Raw genomic sequence first — 21,906 nt, 5'->3', positions numbered from 1 at the left:
TCAATCATTCCTGTAACTCTGAGTGTACATACATGTGATGCTTGAATAAGATGTATTTTGTAACGTCTTTATGTTTATTAACCAGTTTACAATGTATCATTGCTGAAAATAAATCTATTTGGTACTTTTTTACATTCATAAGCTTCTTCAGTCGTTAGTTCTTTCTTTTTTTTTTCCAATGGAGAAAACACTCAAACATTCAGATGAAGCTGAAACTCATCTAATCATCAGTCGCTGTCGACAGATTCACTTTGTCTCCGTCGACGGTCTGAACTGTTTCATCCCAGTAAAAACTGCATTTGTGGAGACGCTGCAGCTTCTCAGTGTCGACTCTTCCCTGAAAGTGCTTTTCACTTTTGTAACTCTGAGACTCTTCAAATCTCAACTTTTGTATCAGTAACTTTGTTCTTGTTTCTAATATGAATCCTGTTCTGTTTTTGTTTTTTTCATTTTTTCTAGAGCACTTTAATAAACAGTGAAAATGTAACCAGAAAATTTGTTTCCACCTGTTTGATCAACATGCATCACACCTGAAACATGAAACTTTCCTTTTGCATTTTTTTATTAAGAACATTGAATGAAAAAAACACTTTGAGCAAGTTCATTAAAGTGCAGCAGAAAGGTAAGTAAAATAAAACGTTAATACAAATATTCCAGTGATGCTCAAAGTTTAGACAATGCAGATCACACAATTTAAGTTAAACAATTATGATTTTAAAAGCTAAATAAAACTAAAATCTGTCGACTGAATATCATTTACAGAAAAGACACTTCAAGGTATAAACTCCTTTTAAAATTAAAGTTGTGGGCAAGTAAGAAATGCTTTGGTGTCTACACAGAAAGACAAAGGTTGTAAACTTCTGAGTTCAAGCTACAAAGGCGTTGGGGTGTGTGTGTGTAGGTGTTTCTTAGAAATGTTAGGTCAACAAAATAAAGGTCTAAACAGGAAGCAGCACATTGAAGTTCTCAGTTTGATGCTGAAGTCAGTTTGAGCTGCAGCTGTGTCCTCACTCCTCGACCCCTCGCTGCTTTATCACTTGCTGGATGCAAACACTGCAAAAACACAAACGTGACATTAGCAGCGTTTCCACCAAAAGTAACTAAAAGGTCCCTGTGGCCCTGTTGTCTGTGTTTCCACCAATGCCCAAAGTCCCAGAGAGATTATGCAAATCACTTAAAGGGATAGTTCAACATTTTGGCAAATTGGCCCATTGCCATAATCCCTATAGTTTTAGCAGTAGGTTCGTTACCTTTAATTGTCTGAGCTATTTTTAGAATGGCGGAGCAGAGCCGCGAGCTGCTCAGAGCTACTCTACGGAGGCTAATGGGATTTCTTGGTTTCCCTCATCAAACTCATCAAATACACAATCCAACAAAACGCTCTAGTTGTGACCTGCACATTCACCACGCTATGAGATAATAACAGAACGTTACGAGACAGAGTCACAACTTGTCCACGAGAGCGTTTTGGAGTTGTTGGATTGTGTATTTTATGAGTTTGATGAGGGAAACCAAGAAATCCCATTAGCCTCCGTAGTTTAGCTCTGAGCAGCTCGCAGCTCGGGCCAATTTGCCAAAATGTTGAACTATCCCTTTAATGTAGCCTACTAGTTTTAAGATTACACATACAAGAACAAAGAATGCGGAAATGAGTGCTCATCCAATCGGAGCTGTTCAGTGCGCAGATCACACTGCTGCTGCTTTTAATCCAAGACTCACGCCAGAGCCTCAAGGTGAGAGCGGCGAGGAGGCTTCATGTTTCCCAGAAGAAGAGTCGTGATAGTAAAGTGTAAAGAGGGAAGAAGCTCAGGATGTTTTGCAACGTCTGATTAGTTAATGTTCCCCTTACAGTTTTGTTATGTCTTGTGAAAAACTGTACTTACTCCTCTCCCTCAGGCCTTGGCCGAAGCTCCGCACCAGTCTGATGAGGCCCCACAGTAACACCACTTTAATCACCAGGGAGATCAGAGCTCCGGTGACGGCGGCTGCCTCCAACGTGTACGAACCGTCCTGGTACCATTTACCCACCACCTGTAATCACAGCACACACTGATCACACACATGGGGCGTAATACAGCATAATATCAGGATGTCAATATTGTATCAATAAACAGACACAATTATTGATTTCAATTATGTAAATTGCAAATAGAAATGTATAATGGCTTTAGAATAGCTCCAACAGTTCTTGTCGGGAGTATACAATTAATTAATTAATTAATTAATTCATTAATTAATTAATTAATTAATAGCATTTATCAATAGCATTTGACTCTTGAGTGTGCATGTTGAAAGCAAATTTAACCACTTCCTTTTCATGTCAGCAAAATGGCAGAACAAATTAAACAATAAAATGGTAAAAAATAAAAATAAAAAGTGATAAAAGAGACAAAACACTTTTACACACTTTTTTTTTTTTAACGAGCTGAGTAAAAGCAGCAGCAACTCAATTAGATGTATATACGTAACTGTTTTAGTTAGTTGTATAAATAGTTATACATTAAAAAAAATTAAAAGCATTTATGTGTTGATACTTGGATCACTGATGTGATCTCTTCATGGATACAGTCATGGATACAACACACAGTTTGATAAAACAGACACTTTGTTTTCACCAAATCTCTGACCGTGCTACACAATCTGAGTTCAGAGAGACACGGCTAAAAACCAGTCACCTGGACAAGTTCTTGTTGAAGGTACCGACCAACAACAGGCACCTGTGTCCAGCAGAAAGCTGCGCGCCCTTCGAGTGGCCCCTTGTTGAGGTTAAAAGGAACAAACAGCGGGTTGAAGAAAACGCCGCTCTGAAGCAGCAGCTGGCTGCCAAAGAAAACAGCTGGGAGCTGGAGAAAAAAAACTTTGAAGAACTTTGAGAATGCGTCCTTGGTGTCAACACTCTGCACGATTAAGAGCAGCCTGAACAACCTGCAGAAAACACTTGAGTCTGCAAAACAGTGTGACAGCAGGCAGAAGGAGCTCCAGCAAAGGACGAAGGAACTGAGGATGTTGAGGATGTTGAGGATGTTGTCCTGGAAGACCCAGGAGGCGGTGGCAGGATGCCGATGGGCCTGAGGGGCGGCAGCCGCCACCGCCATGAGAGAGGCAAAGCAGCGGGTGTGGGAGGAGTTCAGGGAAACTCTCGAGAAGGACTTTTATTTACTGAAACTTTATACGTTTTTAAGAGATAAGATGTATGACTTGAGTCTTGAATCTCTCAGAGAGATTAAAACACAAACGAATGAGGAAGAAGCTGTTTTCATCTCACCAAGTACATCAGGTAAACGAAGAAGGCCAACTGAGGAAGATTCTGTGCCATGAAGACCCAGACCAGGACTTTGGCTTCCTTTAAAACCTGAAACAGCAACAATAAACACACTGTTCACATGTTTTCCAGTCACACCCACACACAGTTACACCCTGCAGAATATTCCCTGTAGTTTGAACAGCTAGTTTAGTTTATAATGAGTCTCACTCACAGCGATGGCGCCCACGGCGGCGGTCAAACAGGCCCAGGCCACTCCCACTCCCAGGATGATGCTGTTTTGAGCCGACATGCCTGAGTCCGTTGTGGTGATGAGGACACACAGGCACAACTGAAACAAAACAACACAACATTCAAGACGTTTGTTTCTGTCCTTGTTTCACTTCCCCCAAAACACAGTTAATTTGTTGTATTTGCACAAAAAAAAACGTTTTAGAGACTAATGTATTTGAAAAGAGAGTTAAAAATAACTAAATAAAATAACTAATAATAAAAGCACTATTATGTTTAGTTAAAATAATAAAAGTTTTTTTAAGTTAAAATAAAGGGAATGAGTAGAAGCAATAGAAAAATAAAAAAGTTCAGTATACAGAGATCATTATAACAACATCATATATGTCTGTGTAAAATGTCAAGGTGTACAGTATCATGATGCATTGTTCTATTGCCGTCGTCCTGCCTCTTGTGCTTTTATCTTCATTGTGTTTCTTCCCTGTAGCTCCGCCCACACCCTGTTGCTCTGAGATGTTTTGTTGTGTTCTGGTTTTTGTCTCTTGATCTGACCTGGTTTCGTATTTGTACGTTAAATTAGCCCTTTGTTATTCCAGATGTGTCCTGTCACATCCAGTAAAACCTGTCGACTGCTCATCTGTCCGGTTTCACTCTGATCCAGGATCAGCAGGTCGTCATGCGGTCTGGAGCCTGATCACAAACTGCACAGCCTCTTCATTGTTAATAGTTTTACATGAACAGAGCAAACTTTGGCTATTTAATGGTGTTAAAATCCATTTTAATGGCTTTTAACACCTTGCAAGGAGGACTACAGTCTGAAACTAGCCGCTGGCTAACACTGGCACCTTTACATTTTATTATGTTCATTAATGTGCACTGTCCTCCTTAAAGGGATAGTTCAACATTTTTGAAAATTGGCCCATCGCCATGATCCCCCTAGTAATAGCAGTAGGTTCGTTACCTTTAATTGTTGGTCCAAGCTGCTTTTAGATCGGGGGAGAAGAATACCGAGCGGCGCAGCTACACTACGGAGGCTAATGGAATTTCTTGGTTTTGCTCATCAAACTCAGCAAATACACAACCAAAAAACTCAAAAACGCTGTGGTGGACAAGTTGTGACCTGCACATTTACCACGCTATGAGATAATAGCGGAAAGTTAAGAGAAGTGAAGCAAATACTCGGAACTACTTTCTTCAGTGAACCACTGGTCGGAGGGACACAGTGTGCGCACCTCAGCCAGTGCCGTAGTATACGGACGTATCTGCAGTAAACAGGCGCTTTTGAAATCACTCCGCCGAGCAGCCGTCTAGAGTGTAAAGTCCGACTTTGCCTCTAAAACAACTCCATCTCGCAACTTTCCGCTATTATCTCATAGCGTGGTGAATGTGCAGGTCACAACTTGTCCACCACAGCGTTTTTGAGTTTTTTGGTTGTGTATTTGCTGAGTTTGATGAGCAAAACCAAGAAATTCCATTAGCCTCCGTAGTGTAGCTGCGCCGTTCGGTATTCTTCTCCCCCGATCTAAAAGCAGCTTGGACCAACAATTAAAGGTAACGAACCTACTGCTATTACTAGGGGGATCATGGCGATGGGCCAATTTTCAAAAATGTTGAACTATCCCTTTAAATAAATAAAAAATAAAACTACAGTCTGGCTTTTTATTTTTCTTGCTATTTGTTCATATATTTTAAAGCTGTTGTTCTGGTTTGAACTTTTTTTTCTGTGATTATTGCATTATTTTCCTTTTAATACCATAATTCTATTTTCTGGTTGTTTTTACATTTTTATATGAATTTATATGAATTAATTCCAACTGATTGGCTGAGTGATTGACTGATTGTATATAGATTGATTGTAAATGTCCATTTCCTCTCATTCATTTTACATTCTGTTATTATTTTTATTACATTTTCTCTTAGCCTCTTGCACTTGATGTGTACATTTTGATAATTCATTCTTATTCTGTTTTATGATGTTTTCTTGTGTTTCTATCCTTCTTTTATTTCTGTTAAAAACTGTATATAATAATGTGATATACAAATTCATGCTGCTGTGTCACATTTGAATTTCCTCGGCAGTGAGTCAATACATTTTCACTTTTCCTCTCAGCTTTAAATCATCATATGAAAATTCCAGTGTTGTTCCTATGTTTATTCCAACACAGACGCCTTATTATCTTTATTGTCATTCTTCATTTTGTGATCATATTTATTTACTTTTGTAAATTTACAGCAACATTTTTCTTCCGTTTTTACAGACAGACTTTTGCTCGCCGGGCTCCTCAGTGTCATGTCTTTCAGAAACGAAGAGGAAGGTAGAAGGTGAAGTTACCTGAGCCTGCAGGTCAAAGGTTACCATGGAGAAACAGAGGTTGAGCAGGAAGTACTGCTCTTGGAGGCTCTCCAGGGCCCCGCCCACACGGAAAGCCATCATGTTGGGCCTGCGGAAGAGCAGCGAGGTGCAGAGCACGTGCACAGCGCCCAGACACATGATGCACAAGAAACGAACCTGCAACACAGACACAGGTCATAGGTCACGACATCGTGTGAAAACTGACATTAAGCAGTGATGTAGGAGAAGGAAGGAAACAAACTGTTTTGATTTTTTTTATATGCCTCAATTTTTTTTTTGTTTTTTTTACATGTTAGAAATAAACTGAATAATGATAATAATGATAAATCTGGTATGTATGTTTCTGTCTGTGAGTGATGGCTTTAACCACAGTGACATCTGGTGGTGAGACTGTGTCGGCTTCGTAGCAGCAGATCATGTGAACGATGATGAAGTTTGTGTCTCATGTTGATTGTCTCAGACTTCATGTAGTTTTGGTGCAGAGTGTTTTCAATGGACTGTGAGAAATATGAGAGTGACAGTTTGACTGACAGCTGGTTGAAGGGGGCGGAGCCTCTGCTGGGAACTCGAGCTCCATCCCAACAATGAACCTCTACCAGGAAGATCCGGACTGAAAATCAATCAATCGGTAAAAGCAACAACAAAGTAGGTTGTGTGTCAACTAGGTCAGGAGGATTTTACCGTCAGCTCTTCCTCAGTCACAGTTACAGGTGTCATTTGAAATATAATCATGTAAACTATAAATCAAGGTGAATAATTTAGATGACGGGGCTCCCACAGACGCAGCTCTTCACACAGTGTGTCCTGTCAGTGTCCAGTAGAGGGCGACCTTGGACCTACCAGCAGCTCCTGCTTGCTCTTTGACCCCTGCACTGAGAAGTTGATCACCGATCGGATCATGACCACCAACACGGTGAGCACAAAGGCCACCAGCTCCTGTCTGTTCTCCTGCAGCACGCCGCGGCTGATGTAGTAGATGCAGAACACTGTAAGACACACAGATTCATTTAAAATACTTTTTAATGCTTTTCATTTACAATTTCTATTTATTATGGTCCTAATAACTTGATCTGCTCTGTTTGCTGTCATGTCTTATCTTTGTACATGCACAAACGCATGACCACCACTCCCCCAGGTCACTTCTAATCCAACTGCAGCACTGGATTTGGTCCTACGAACAGGCAAAGAACTAACTTCTATTAGGAAATTAACAAATTACACAACCAACTAAGATTTCACCATCATGGAAGGAGCCAGAACAATGAGTCTGTTAATCAGCTGATTGTTTATCAGAAATCCTATTTAAATGTTGATGATTATTTAAATGCTTCCAGTTTCTTACATGTGAATATATTCTCTTTTTCTCATATTTTCAATGTTGGTAAATTGAATATATAAAATACAGTTTACAAGACATTTGTGATATACAGTTGTGGTTCCCAATCCCAACCTTTTTAAACTTAACTAAAGGTGTTGGTGGCACGCTTCTGACGCCAAAACAATATGGATGAATGGCAACGGTCAGAGTTTAGGACTGAACAGAGAGCAGGGGAAGCTCAGTGTTTCTTGATTCACCATCTGTCTCTTCACTTTCTTTCCTTTTTATCCATCCTATTGCAAAGCAGTTGTCAGTTTTGAAACTCTAAGGTTTGCTGTGGATGTGATCTTTCACTGCATTTAGAGACAGCAAATTAACAAATATGTTTGATACGTTTTTTAATTTAAATATATACAGTATATTTTTTAATTTTATAGTAGAACATTTTTCATGATTCAATCTTTTCAGCTAAATATGACTGTTTTGTAAATGATGTCGACTCATTTGCAATAACTCTGGAACCACTGAGTCATAATAAAAAAAAATTGTAAATTAGGGTAATAGAATTGGAAACTGAAATTTTAAGGGTCAGTCATTCAATGTTCATAGGAATAGAGGCAGTGAAAGCATCATGAGGAAATGAATCACCGGTAAATTCCTCTGCCTGGCATCGTTTCATCACACTGAAGCAGCTTTTCATCACATGATCACACCAGGAAACTTTTGGCCGTTAAATGGGTGATTTATGAAATCCACTTCCTGGAAATGCTGACAGGGAGCGCTGTGGGTGCATAAGTTGTACTCACATATTCCCACCATCTGGATGAGAGACACGGTGAAGTTGTCCTCATCAGTGGGGTCCGCCTCCATGTGCTGCTTGTAGATGCTGGTCAGCGTGAGGCCGAGCAGCGCCAGCAGTGACGTGATGGCGAAGCAGAAGTAGAGCCTGAGCAGACACGACAGCTCCGACCACGGCTTTATCTGCCAGAGGGGGAAGTGGGGTGGGTGAACAGATTAACAAATATAAATATATATAAATATAAGTAAAGCACAGATATTGATGTTTTGGGGGCGTGACACTAGGATGGAGCTTCTCACTGGTCCACATGGTGTTGGGATCAGCTCCTGGTGTCTCGGCCTCAGGTTTGGAGACAGAAGATCGGAGCTGTCTGCTGGTTGGCTTCCCAACAAAGGCCTGTGGTGTAAAAAAAATTAAAAAAAATAAATTCAGTTTCTTAAATAGGATACACTTAAGAACTGAGAAATGCTGTGGTTTAATGTAATCACACACAGATAAAATAGAACATAATACTGAACCAGTGGATATTTTCTCAGTGATAATATACATTATTCATTATTTTATTGGAAAATAGATTTATTTTCGAAGCTGCTCATAATGAATAGCAGTAAAAATCAGTTTAAGATGTGTTGTTTTATTTTGAAAGACTATGTTGCATAAACACATGGAATAGGGTGCATAGGGTTTATTGAAGAAGAGCTGGTTGTGATTGTGTGGAGTCAAATATAAATAATGTAAACTATGCTTTATTAAGACTTTGTTACGATTTTGTTACCTTATTTATTCGTGTTAGTCTTAATATCTTATTTAGGTTGTCAAACCTGGTTGATTTTGTAATGTTATGTGCTTGTGTTCATTATTTGGTTCTTTTCATTGTGACTTAATGTATAAAGTTTGACCTGTGTTTATAGCATTGTCTTCAGGTCAGGTATGTTGTGTTTTTGTTCAGTGGAAAAAAATATTGGATAAAACTAAATTTTTGTATTTGAGTAATTAATGTTGCTTTGCATGTTATCATAGTGCCTGTGATAGTAGGGAAAGCACAGGTGCCAATACTGACACTGTCAATAGCTGTAAAGAAAGAGAAGAACAAAGTGTGTCACAGGGGCGCTGCTGGAGCATGACCTCTGTCAACATGGGAATCAAACCCATGACACCAAGATAAAGAGTCACGTATTGTACAGAGAGAGCTAATCAATGTGTGTGTCTGTGCCGCATGGTGCTGCAGGTCTCAATCAGAAATAGAGTTGCTGAATGTACAAGATAACTTTTAATTTGAAATAACAAATATGAAACCGATAATGTGAAGTGGTTTTTGCTGAAGGATGACATTTGAAAATGAGGTTCGTCCCTACACACGAACACTCAGGCACAGTATAGATGTCCACTCCTCACTAACCTCTGATTGTGTGAGACAATAGCGAGTGATGAACATGATGAAACATGAAACTAGAACAGTGAGTGTTTGGATGCACAGTTGGTTTCACAGTCACTTTCCCACTGTGATTAGTTGAAATAAAAAACAACGGACCAGCAAGATGAATAAGACACAAATGGTCAGTGAAGGCAGAATATTCAGGAGGATTATAGGTAGGCTACTTGACAAGTTTGGCTTTTCATTCAGTAAACAGGATTAAATAACTCCCCTAAGTTTTTACTGGTTCTTGTTTAAGATTTAAGAAGAAAAAAACTTGTTGCAAAAACGCATAACTAAATGACCAGAAGAGTCAAATGTGTAATAAAAAAAAGAAGAAGTTTTAAACCCAACAAACAATATACTAATTCTTACAAAATCAAAGATCCAATTCAGATTTGAGAACACAGTCGCGTCCAAATGCCTGGCCTGAGAAGATGAAGTGAAAATTGTAAATAAACCACTGCAGCATTATCATTAAGATGCTCACTGTTACTTTACATTGTGTTAACTTACAAGAAAAGGAAAATAAAATGAGCAGTGACACCTGCAGAGGTCTGGGCACCTTCCTACATGCCACACACACAACTTCTTTAAATTACTAGATATTGATGCCGTGGAATTTGTAGTCCAGGTCAAGAACTGTTGTTAGGCAATACATCCTCTGACCTTCAACAACCTTTTCATCAACTGAGGATCTGAGAATGAAACTCACAGGTAGCTATAAAGCAGGGGGAGGGGGTGATGAAGACATTGAAGCTCTTCCAGCTCAAAACTTCCTCTGTCCAAAATGTTAAGAAGCATAAAAGGGAACTGTGGAAGTCAAAACAAGACTGCACCAAACACTGACTGAGCTGAGTGCCCAGGCTTTTCTACATACCACAAAATTACAGTTTAATTTTATTTCCAGTTGCGTAACAACATTAACATCTGAAGAAAGGTTCTTTATTTCTTTTCACTTCTAAAACTCAACAAAATAAGGGACCAGGCAGAGATGATAAAACTTTTTTGTGGCGTTATTGTAAATTCAAATGTGTTTAAGGAGAATAATAATGTTATAAAGCAGCTCAGTCCATTAGGTAACTGTGGTTTCTCATAAATCCTGGACTGTTTCCATTTGGGAAGGAAAATAACAAAGGACATGGCTGCACACTGAGGGCAGATCAGGACATGCCCACAAGAGAATTTCTGAACTGTAATTAAGAGACAAGAGTGCAGGGTATATAAAACATGTATGTTTTTCATTGTGTCTGACCATTTTTTGTTTTCTAATTGAGTCATACACGCCTAGTGAATTTTATGGATCTATGTAGTCCATATACAGCACGTGAACACATCAGGACAAGTTTCACATCAACCAAACCTGATGTTTCATACATTATTACATGTCAATAAGCTGAAATTCTCACGAGGTCAACAATAAAATACCTTTAAAAAATAAAATAAAAAGCACACAACTTGTTGAAAGTGAGACTTTGCTGACCTGATCTCGTCCATTTCCTTGGTGGACAGGAGTGCAGGAGCTGGGCTTTACATTCTGCGACCTCCCGCTGTCTGTGCTGCTCAGCTGCAGCTCAACAAACTTCAGTTTCACATTTGTCAATATAAACAGGAACCGACGCCGTGCTGCTGCTTCTCGGCTTCTTCCTTCTTCTTCCTTTAACTCTGGCCGCTCGACGCCGCTGCTGCCCCTGGAGGACTAATAATAAAGGGAGAACTACGATTATCCAACTCATTATAAATTCCATATAACATTGTAGAAGGGTTATAAGCAAATCGCCCAATCAACGTGTTTTACTCTGAGTCACTCTGTATGAAAATGACGCTGTCAGATAATAATATAACAACCTAACCAGTTGAGGTGTCTTTTAAATGTAGGGTTGTATGAACTGCCGCCACCTCCTGGCCACAGCTGGGAACTACAGCACTTCTATCAGCGCCCGTCCACCACACTGAACCGTCTTATTGTTTTTGGTTGATATGGGATTTTACTGGCACAGTTGAAATATATGTTATATATATTATATATTATACATATTTTTTTCATTAAATATCACAGTGCAAACTGAAAACTTAGAGGAAGATCTTGAACGCATCATCTCTTATGTCTCGTGGCAGCTATATCAATTTCAAAAGAGCCCAACCGGAAATACGGTGGTTTCACTTTGAAAAATAAAAGCATATTTTCTTTTGATTCAGCCGTATTGAATTTGATTAAGTTTAAGGTTATATGTTTAAAAATAATAATAATAACTATGTATAATGTTTTGTAAAATCACCGCATTGTCATATTACTATAAACTTGAACACCTCACAGAGTGGGGTTTTATTTTGAAGGCTGATACTTGTGGCCTGTTGTTTCGTGGTCCGTGCTAGCTTGACGGTGCGCAGTGATTGCTAGCGGCCACGTCTCATAGTCAGGTGCACAGTTGGGGGTCAACCTAGTTAGATACGCGCATGTTTATATATTTTGGGCGTAGTTTCATTCAGCACTCGCTCATGTTGTGGACTATGGCGGGATGCGCTGCTGGCTCGTTAGCTTCCACTCATCTGTATCTTGTGTTTCCGCAAACAAATAGCGGTTAGCTACCGTCAATGTGCAACTTCCTCCTGTTGTAACGTACTAACACTCGTCGCGGTCTCCTTTGGTTTCTCTTTTCAGTGTGCAGATTCACAGGTGAGTTCGCCCGCTCCACACGTTCACATAATAAGTTTACACCTAACCCTGACTCACAGGAGAGGCTAACCTCACCAAGTTTACCAGTGTCCGTCTCTTTGAGGTAACTGCACCTCAGGGCTTCTTCCGAAAAAACAAATCACCGGCTTGGTCACACTTATTAGACGCCTGCTGCAAGTCTGGTTTAGTTCAGTTCAGCTCTAACTCGTGGTCTTATCTGTGTGTGTCTGTAAGAAGTTTCTGTGTTGACATGAGTTGTTTGCAGCAGCATCAATGCAACATACAGTTTGGATACAAACAGTGTTTCTATTTAATTTACTTCTGTCAATACTTTCGTGTATAAGATCAGATACACAGCACAACGCAACCTCCACAACACACAACAACCACACGAATAAAAATAAATTAAAGTGGGATGATGTAGCTGCTGGATCCATTTCAGAGAACTTGAGAAGTTTTATCTCTTATCTGATAAGTGTGTATATTACACAATCTTATCTAAACTGCCCTGCAAGCAAATATGATCTTAATCCCTCTTGTTTTTCTCTCTCACCTCGCAGGAAAACACAACATTCCCAGCAGCCACTGCACACCCAAGTGACTGATCAAGTGCAGGACCAGTCAGAAGAAGATGGACTGATTTATTGATAAAAACTCTCATCACTCCCTCTTGTCACCCACCTGTTGGGGCCCCCGAGGGCCCTCAGGTGGGGCTGCGTGATGCCTGGCAGCAGGCAGACTGCCAGGCAAACGCTGTGGCGCTTCCTGTCACCGTTCACCACCCGGCAGGAGCGTGTGGTGCTGGCCCGCAGCGAGAGCCTGCCAGGGGAACAGGTGCTGAAGATCACGGTCACAGAGACCACGGTGATCGAAGCCGAGTCCGGGGTGTGGAACTGGCGCTCGCTCTCCTATCTGGGCCTCTGGTACTTCTTCAGCTTCTGCACCCTTTTCCTCAACAAGTATATCTTGTCACTTTTGGAGGGGGAGCCAAGCATGCTGGGTAAGGAGATTAACACCTCTGTCACTGTTTAGCATGTGATGAATCAAGGCGTTGGCTGCCTTTCAGGAAAAAAACGCAATTAAAACCTGCTTACAACAATTGGACTACTTAAAAGTTGTGCAATGAGAGAGACTGAGACAGAGACATCTCTTGTGATGCATTCAAGAACACCTCTATGCTCAGAACTTCCAGCTATAAGTCAAAAGCTGTAATACAACAAAGCAGCCAAGTTCATAGTTTTTCTTCTGAATCTGACTTCTCCCATATCATAAAGTCATTAAGTTAATAGCATTGAAAAATAATATAGTATCAAATGATTTGCTAAGTTGCATTTTCTTCTACTTCATATTAAATCTTGTTGTGGATCAACTTATCAGTGTTCCCTCTGCAGCAGTGCAGCTGTGGAAACACGTGGCAAAGACAAATATTAGGATACAGCTGCAGTCCAAGGAGAACATTAGTTTGACAGTAGTGCTGCGTGGGTTTCGTTGCTGTAGCTCTGCTCTGTTCTTCCTCATGTGCTCCCCAGGTGCTGTTCAGATGCTCTCCACCACAGTGATCGGCTGCTTTAAGATGTTTGTCCCCTGTTGCCTGTACAAGCACAAGTCCAGAGCGGAGTACCCCCCCAACTTCGTCATGATCATGTTATTTGTTGGGCTCATGAGGTGGGTTCCCTCTGTCTCCACACACATGTTTAAACATGTGTCTCTGGATGTGCATGTCTAAGTAATAACTTGTTAGGGGCTGTGCTGAAAAATGTAGATTGGAGATAAGATCATATCATTTTTTCTTCTTCTTTTTGAACAAGAAACAGGAAAGAATGCCAAAATTAAAACAAAAGAAGTCAACACAACAGAACTAAACTTAGGTACCAACAGAAGTGAACTAAACGGCATAAACCAACATATTGACTGAAACACAACAGAAGACTTAGAGTATATAGTGAACGTTCAGGCCTTGTAGACACATGGGTGAACAGATTAAAACAGAACTATTTACACAAACTGCAATAACAGCACAACATGGCAGTATAGTGCCATATCCTGTTAACTGAGGAAACACTACAACAAATAAACTCAAACAAAGCGATCAAAGGATTAACAACCGAAGAAATCAAACTGAAACACCCTTCTCCCCCGCGTGATGCTGGAGGAACATAGAGCAGCCAATCAGTCATCAGCATTATATAAGTAAGTGAAATGTATTCATAAAGCACAGTTCACAGATACAAATCACAAAGTGCTTCACAATAGAATAAATACAACACCAAAGAGACGACAAAAAATACAATAAATAACATAAGCACATAGATTCACAGGCTGGAGACCCTTGTCTAACTAAAAGCCTGCTTAAATAAAAAAGTCTTCAGCTGCTTAGTATAGTTTCAGATCATTGTAAAGAGAGTGGCAGGGACTTCCAGAGTCTGGTGCCACTGCCTGAAAGGACTGGTCACCTCTTTTCTTTTCTTTTTTTAAACTTTGTTTATTAAGGTTTTTTCACAATACATACATACATACAGGAACACTCAGAACAGAGTCCCCACCCCATGAAGTGAAAATAAATGAATACATAAATAAATAGTAATAACGATTAAAAAAAAAAAAAAAAAAGGACTGGTCACCTCTAGTCCTAAAGTGGGTGTAACAACCAGCAGTCTGACCTGAAGACCTCAGAGTATGAGTGGGTGTATGAAGTTGAATCAGAGCAGAGATGTAAGAGGGAGCTTGACCGTCTAAAAGTTAAGACCAGGATTTTGAGATTAAATCTAAAATGGACTGGTAACCAATGCAGGGGTGTTAAAACTGGGCTGCTTTTGTGAGTGTGAGTTAAAAGCCGTGCAGCTGCATTCTCATAGTCTGAAGATGCTCAAGCTCTTTCTTATTTAGTCAGGTACAAAGGCTGTTACAGTAGTCTAAATGAGAAGAAATAAAAGCATGAATGACCATCTCCGGTTCAACTTTTGACACCAGAGCTCTTAATTTTGTGATGTTCCTCAAAATAGCAATTTCTATTAAGTTGTCAAGAGTACTGTTCTGGAGACACTGCTGAGTCAAGAATAACACCTAAATTCCTGAGGCTTGACTGAAGGGATGAGCCTCCAACATACTGCCTGAGCAGGTCAGGGCACATTGAGCTGGGACTCCTTTTGAGGGCGGACAGGGCAACACCTGCAGCAACTCCCAGGAACTGGCAACTCAAAAAACCTTTCTTTCTTTTCTTTGACAAAACCATTACAGCTAAATAGACAAAGAAAGTTAACAAAATGTGTGCACTGCAGGTCTAACTGTGCAGTCAAATACTGATATAAAAGTGGCATACACAAACAAACCCTGTCTGCCAATAAAAAAAAATATTATCTGCTAATGTGAGTACTGAGTGTACAGAATGCTAACAAAGAAAGGAAACTTTAAGTAAATAAAAGGAAAAGAAAGCAGCCAACATGCCATGCTTCACTGTGTGGCTGCTGGTGAAGCCATCACACAGCCCCTGGAGGTTTCACTTGTTTTCTGTTTTTCTTCAGTGGTTCAACACAAATTAGAAAATGACCAGTTAGATTTTCAAGAGGAGCTCCTAAAACAATGTAATAATGACAATAATAACTATTATAAGGGTTTTTTCCACTCTGACATTGTCTTTGTCAGGTTCACCACGGTGGTTCTGGGCCTGGTGAGTCTGAAGAATGTGGCCGTGTCATTTGCCGAGACGGTGAAGAGCTCAGCGCCCATCTTCACTGTCATCATGTCCAGGCTGATCCTCGGGGAGTACACAGGTACACACACACACACACACACACACACACACACACACACACACTTCCTTAGCTCATTATAAGTCTTTATCTCATTGTGTGTACCGTATTTGTTATTTCTCTCCTTAAATTGCATCACATCATCTTAGCTGGTCGCAGTGTTGTTGAGGTCTTGTATCACCTGTGTTGCTTTAGCTACTATGAGTTTTACATTGATGCTTTTGTGTTTCCTCTGCCATTGTTCTTGTGTGTTTCTGATTTTATATCAAAGCACTTTGTAAAGCCTCGTACTTGGACTAAAGATGAACTAATAACTGTCAACAGAATATCTCTGTAAAGGAACCTGACTGTTTGATACAAGATCCTACAAGATGTTCCACCTTTGTCAGATGAATTTGATCTAGTATTGATTGTTCTCTTCATAGACATGGATTTAACTCCACTTTGCAGCAGTGACTCATTTCATTGTGGTTTCCGATTTATTGTGGATCTGCAGGGCTGTGGGTGAACCTGTCCTTGTTCCCCGTCATGGCCGGCCTCACCCTCTGCACGGCCACAGAGACCAGCTTCAACATGCTCGGTTTCTCCGCCGCCCTCTCCACCAACATCATGGACTGGTACTGCAGCGCTCGGCACCTCAGCTGTTCCACAGCAGCACAACACTTTCTAACTAACCTTCTCTCTTTGGTCTCAGTTTGCAGAACGTTTTCTCCAAAAAACTGCTCAGTGGAGACACGTACAAGTTCAGGTAAGAGACTGTAACACTTTCTATTTATAACAGTCAAATGAACACATTCCTCTAGTATAAAAAAAACTCTTTAATTATCTCTTTGACTTATTTCAGCCCTCCAGAGCTGCAGTTCTACACCAGTGCAGCTGCTGTCATCATGCTCATACCTGCCTGGATCTTCCTCTTGGTACGTCAGTTTGTAATGTGTTGAGTTATTGTAAGACAGTGTTTTTCAACCTTGGGGTCGGGACCCCATGTGGGTCGTCTGAAATGTCTAGTTATTGATTAATTTTTTTTATTTTTTACTAATTATTATTAGTTTTAAAATTATGATTAAAAAGACCACACATAATCTTAAACAACTGTATTCTATACTTTCCCTTTCTCAAATATAAATCGTGTTCAAATAAAATGCAGCGTATAAAAATATCTGAGCTGGCGCATCTTGATTGACGGGGTCGCCAGAAATTTGTGATGTCAAAGTGGGGTCACGAGCCAAAAAAGGTTGGGAACAACCACTGTTGTAAGCGCTTAATCAGAGCATAAACTGTACAACAGCGGCTGTAGACATTTGTTGGATTAATTGCCTTATTGTTTGTGTAGTGTTACACAACATCTTGTGGTTGGACTGAAGGGCGAGGGTTAGCCGTCATGTTGATGTTGATGGTCGTTGCTCTCGGTTTTCAGGACATCCCAGCGATCGGGAAAAGCGGGCAGAGCTTCATCTTCAATCAGGACGTCATGTTGTTGCTGCTCTTTGATGGCGGCCTGTTCCACCTACAGAGCGTCACTGCCTACGCTCTCATGGGACGCATCTCCCCCGTTACCTTCAGGTAGGAGACGGACGAAACCAGTAACAATCACTGCACTGAGGACCCGGTTTATGGTCCAAAGTGCAAACACATTCGATGCGTGTCCACATTACTTTTGTGCTGCCAAGTAATAGGGCCACACCGAGCAAGGGTTAGGGTTCGTTTTAGATTTAGGCAGCATACAAACTTGCACTGTATATATTAACTGACACTTGCTGATGATGGGAAATGACATTGTGTTACAGTTGCTTCAAGAATAAAAACATACTGTGGATAAAAATAAAGACAAAAATATACACAAACAAATATACAAGATAAACGTGTACATAAAATCTATTTTTGAAAATATGCCCTTATAATATACAGTTATGTTCATAATAATAGCAGTGTGTTTAAAAGGGTGAGTAAACCTCAAAATTCTTCAAATAAATTGTATTTTAAGGAACACAACTGCATTGGGGACACTGCACATTCTATTTCAAACCAAGAAAATTGGAAAAAGTAATTTAATTTGATAATATTTTACAGAAAGTCAAGAAATATAATGTTCAAAAAAATAGCAGTGTTGACATCTTTTTTTACACGCTTGCTGGTGTGTTTGGGGTCATTGTCTTGTTTGGGGTCATTTCCTCTTCAGTAAACGGCAACATGACTACTTCCAGTATTCTGGTGTACTCAAACTGATCCATGATCCCTGGTATGCAATAAATAGGACCAACACCATAGTACGAGAAACATCCCCATATCATGATGCTTGCACCACCATGCTTCACCGTCTTCACTGTGTACTGTGGCTCGAATTCAGTGTTTGCAGGACGTCTGACAAACTGTCTGTGGCCCTTAGACCCAAAAAGAACAATCTTACTCTCATCAGTCCACAAAATATTACGCCATTTCTTTTTAGGCCAGTCAATGTGTTATTTGGCAAATTGTAACCACTTCATTACATGTATTTTTTTTAACAATGGGACTTTGCGGGGGCTTCTTGGTGGTAGCTTGGCTTCACATAGACGTTGTCTGATTGTTACAGTACTCACAGGCAATCTTAGATCTTCTTTGATCCTCCTGGAGCTGATCATTGGCTGGGCCTTTGCCATTTTGGTTATTCTCTGATCCCTTTGAATAGTCGTTTTTCTTTTTCTTCCTCGCCTTTCTGGTTTTGGCTGCCATTTTAAAGCGTTTGATATCATTTTAGCTGAACAGCCTATCATTTTCTGCACTTCTTTATAGGTTTTCCCCTCTTTTATTAATTTCTTAATCAAAGAATGCTCTTCTTCTTAACAGTGTCTTGAACAACCCATTTTACTCTGTTTTTCAAGGACAAATGCACAGCCAGCATATGCAGCATCAGTTGCCTTGATCCTTGAATAAGGGCCACCTGTTTAACACCTATTTTTTTTCACATAATCAATGACCTCAATAATTGAACCTGGCACTGCTATTTTTTTGAACACGCCCCTTTCAGTAAATTATTCAGTTTCACAGAATCAGCAGCATTCACGTCATGCCTGTTGGGTCTGTTGGTTTTCTATACCTTTACTAAACCTTCTAGAAAAAGTTAAAATCTATCTTGCAAGTGATGTCGGACTGCTATTATTTTGAACACAACTGTATATGAAAAAATAGAATTCTGAATGTAAATGTGATTTTTTTTAAAATTGCAAATACCTTGAAATATAAAGCTGAAACACTGTTTCACATTGTTTGCCTCTTAAAGGCGTCTGCCTCCTCTGCAGAGACAATCAACAAACACAGACTAACAAACTAGTTCATTGGTCCAACACGGAGGTTGTGATGGTGACTGGCAGGATTTAGTTTGTGAGGAAGAAAGTAAAAAATAATTGAGACAGTTTTAATTGGAGCAAATTTCGGGATGTCCTGGAGTGAGGAAGAGTCATCGACCATTTGAAATTGTTTTTTAGAAAGAGAAAATACACTGATTTTGGTGTAAAAATACTCATAATAAGTTTTTGACATGAATCAAGCAAACCAACCGATGGATGAGCAAATAACATGGGGAAACAGGACGAAAGCTGGAAAAGGACATTTTTCATTTAACCAGGCCCAGTAATAAAATACAAAATTCTTTAAAGCGTGAATGACATAATCCTTTACTTAACTAAACGTACTGCTTACTGTCCAAAGAAAGAAAGAAAGAAAGAAAGAAAGAGTCTTAAACTGTAATGTAAAGTCAAACAGCAACTAAATCCATGGACTCTGCTCTGTGTACTGAGCAGTTTGAAGGAGCTGTGTCTCATGACTTGGACTCATAATTTGGATCTTACTGCATTGTGAAAGAGTTAGATTAATCATGTTTTGGAGGTAGTGGGTTTGACATCTAAACAGTTAATGGTCTCATTGAGGCCACGGGCTGGATTAATTTGAGGTGAACAGCCACATTAACGGCCCCTCTCTGCCCCTCAGTGTTGCCAGCACTGTGAAGCACGCCCTGTCAGTGTGGCTGAGCGTCATCGTGTTCAGTAACCAGATCACCATCCTCAGCGCCACAGGCACTGTCCTGGTGTTCATCGGAGTCGTCCTGTACAACAAGGCCCGGCAGTTCCAGAGGAGAACGCTTCAGGCCATGGCTGCGGAGCAGAACCACAAACCCCTCGTGCAGAACCAGGACTTCCAGGCCTCTCAGTCTCACTGAGGACTCGAGTCTAAAGACCAACATGCTGCTTCTAACAGGATCCAGGTTATAGCAAGATCCCGGTTCTAAACTGTGGTGGTCCAGTGGGGAGCATGGGATACCTGAGGGACCCATTCATGTTTGTTTTCCAGGTTCTGTGTCTGTGGAGCTTTCGAGTGGTTTCGCTGAAGGTCAGTGTCTGTCGGACACTGTGGCCACTCGTCCTGTGGAACAGCAGTTACAGTGTTTGTTTGTGTCCCGACCCCAGTGACCTTAATTACACTATTTTATCTCCCATGATCCTTTGCTTTGTCGGATGTCGGGCAGTAACGAGGAAGCTCAGGGTGTCCCACAGCAGGAGGGGACTTTTTAAACTTCTTGTCTTACCTGTGCATTCCAACGTGTCTCACCTGTGGTACGGCAGCATCTGTGGAGCCTTTACGCCGTGAAGACTTCAGCATAAAGTTTCTCTTACATCTTAATATGAGATGTGAACAGGGCACAAGAGTCTGAGCTGAGAGCCTGTTGTGAGCTGCAACTGATCTTTTGACACATGTGCAACATGTGGAGGAACATACTGTACTGCATTCTACGAATGCTCAGCATTTATCATCAACTGTTGTGAGTGCTTGTTGGAAGAAATGTATGTGCTTGTACCTTTTTTTGTTTGTTTGTTTCTTTCTCTCTCTGTAAATGTGCTCATCCCCTTGTGCATGCTGGTAGCAGCCTTGGGACGAGATCAGGAAAAAGAAGCTCAGAGAGTAAATGGATGGATACGGTGCTGCTTGTTAACATAATAATTTTATAGAAAAAAAAATGGTTTGTCACATGTTTGGGTTTTGTTTTTCGTAGCTGGATGATCAAAGAGATTTAAGCAAACCTCATGTTGGTAAAATAAGAAGGTGGATGATGAAACGGATAAACAAACTGTTAATCATCCATCAGTGTTTACACAAAATGTTTAAATTTGACTTAAAGTTGTTTGTGCAATGACCAATTCTTAGCAACAACAAAAATGCACTCACATTTTTTAAGTGTTTGTTTTTATTCTATGGGATAGGTTTGCACCACTGTATCTGTTTGTGTGCACCTGTGGGATTTAATTGATTTAATGTCAGCTATTGTGAAATGAAGCTTCTCCAACAGATAAAAACTCATCAGTGCCATTGTAACATTTGCCAAAAACAGCTAAACAGTGCCAAGAATCTGTTGTGTACATCAACTTTATTCTGAGTGTGTGTGTGTGTGTGTGTGGTCATAGTGCATTGTGGTCATGGAGACTTAAAGTAAAGTTGTGGGCGGTCACCAAACTTTACAGGTGTGTATTTGACGGGTGTGTATTTGTGTATTTGAGGTCTAAACAAAGTTCAAAGATGGGTGAGGTCGACTGTGCTTGAATGTCAACATGTTGACAGATGTCGAAACCAGTTTGATCTCAATTTTCTTTTGTTTTTGCCTAAACTAAGTTTCTTCTTCTTGTCTAACACTAACTTTTTCACTTTTCTTTGGGGCCATTACCTGTTATTGTCTGAGATTTTGATGTATATTGTGTTTCGGTGAAGCCTTTATAAAAGCCAGGACAAGGCCATGATTACTCTTGGTACTATATGAATAATGTAAAGTGTTTGAGGTTCAACCTCGCAGATCGTCATTCAAGGTTCTCAAATGTTAAGTGTTGAGTTGGGACGGAGCAGTCTGTGTGTAAGCTGTGTGTTTGGGGATGTGCAAATCAGATGTAAAAATCATCAGTGATGTAACTCCTGAGTGAGATTGTGATGTTTGGTGAAAAGATAAAAGTATTTTCTCTTGAGCTGCCTGTGGAAGTGTGATTTGTTCTGTCCCTTTGTGTGTGAACTGATGTATAGAGAGCTGGTCCATAAACAGGGTTTGTACACATTTTAGCCAACAAATTCCCATGACTATGCATGA

At 40.2% G+C, this 21,906-nt stretch overlaps 2 protein-coding genes across 2 annotated transcripts; one reads left to right on the top strand and one right to left on the bottom strand.

Moving 5' to 3' along the window:
• Positions 1-544: 544 nt before the first annotated feature.
• Positions 545-10,997, bottom strand: LOC310988601 (uncharacterized protein). Its single transcript, XM_083975260.1, has 9 exons — positions 10,861-10,997; positions 8,263-8,359; positions 7,971-8,145; positions 6,687-6,832; positions 5,826-6,002; positions 3,477-3,593; positions 3,266-3,352; positions 1,884-2,031; positions 545-1,053 (listed from the first exon to the last, which is right to left on the bottom strand). Exons 1-9 carry the CDS (start codon positions 10,872-10,874, stop codon positions 1,034-1,036), a joined length of 981 nt encoding a protein of 326 aa, XP_083831386.1. The 5' UTR covers positions 10,875-10,997; the 3' UTR covers positions 545-1,033.
• A 796-nt stretch (positions 10,998-11,793) lies between these two features.
• On the top strand, positions 11,794-21,781 carry LOC310989215 (solute carrier family 35 member E2A). The gene is made up of 9 exons (XM_083976200.1): positions 11,794-12,054; positions 12,615-13,054; positions 13,584-13,719; positions 15,697-15,824; positions 16,300-16,420; positions 16,498-16,551; positions 16,648-16,720; positions 17,221-17,366; positions 19,770-21,781. Exons 2-9 carry the CDS (start codon positions 12,775-12,777, stop codon positions 19,996-19,998), a joined length of 1,167 nt encoding a protein of 388 aa, XP_083832326.1. The 5' UTR covers positions 11,794-12,054; positions 12,615-12,774; the 3' UTR covers positions 19,999-21,781.
• The last annotated feature ends 125 nt before the right edge of the window (positions 21,782-21,906 follow it).

This window comes from Trachurus trachurus (assembly GCF_905171665.1).
Source record: "Trachurus trachurus genome assembly, chromosome: 7".
NCBI classification, from domain to species: domain Eukaryota; kingdom Metazoa; phylum Chordata; class Actinopteri; order Carangiformes; family Carangidae; genus Trachurus; species Trachurus trachurus.
The sequence above is the reverse complement of the archived record's forward strand: the minus strand, read 5'-3'. Positions and strand labels throughout refer to the sequence as shown.

Bases quoted from the DNA above. Each gene is read 5' to 3' on its own strand.
- LOC310988601 (XM_083975260.1), bottom strand. The intron at 8,146-8,262 runs GTGAGAAGCTCC...CCCCTCTGGCAG, and splicing joins TCCCAACACCATGTGGACCA to ATAAAGCCGTGGTCGGAGCT. The intron at 6,003-6,686 runs GTAGGTCCAAGG...TCTGTGTTGCAG, and splicing joins AGAGCAAGCAGGAGCTGCTG to GTTCGTTTCTTGTGCATCAT.
- LOC310989215 (XM_083976200.1), top strand. From the start codon at position 12,775: ATGCCTGGCAGCAGGCAGACTGCCAGGCAAACGCTGTGGCGCTTCCTG. The intron at 15,825-16,299 runs GTACACACACAC...GTGGATCTGCAG, and splicing joins GATCCTCGGGGAGTACACAG to GGCTGTGGGTGAACCTGTCC. The intron at 16,421-16,497 runs GTACTGCAGCGC...CTTTGGTCTCAG, and splicing joins TCCACCAACATCATGGACTG to TTTGCAGAACGTTTTCTCCA.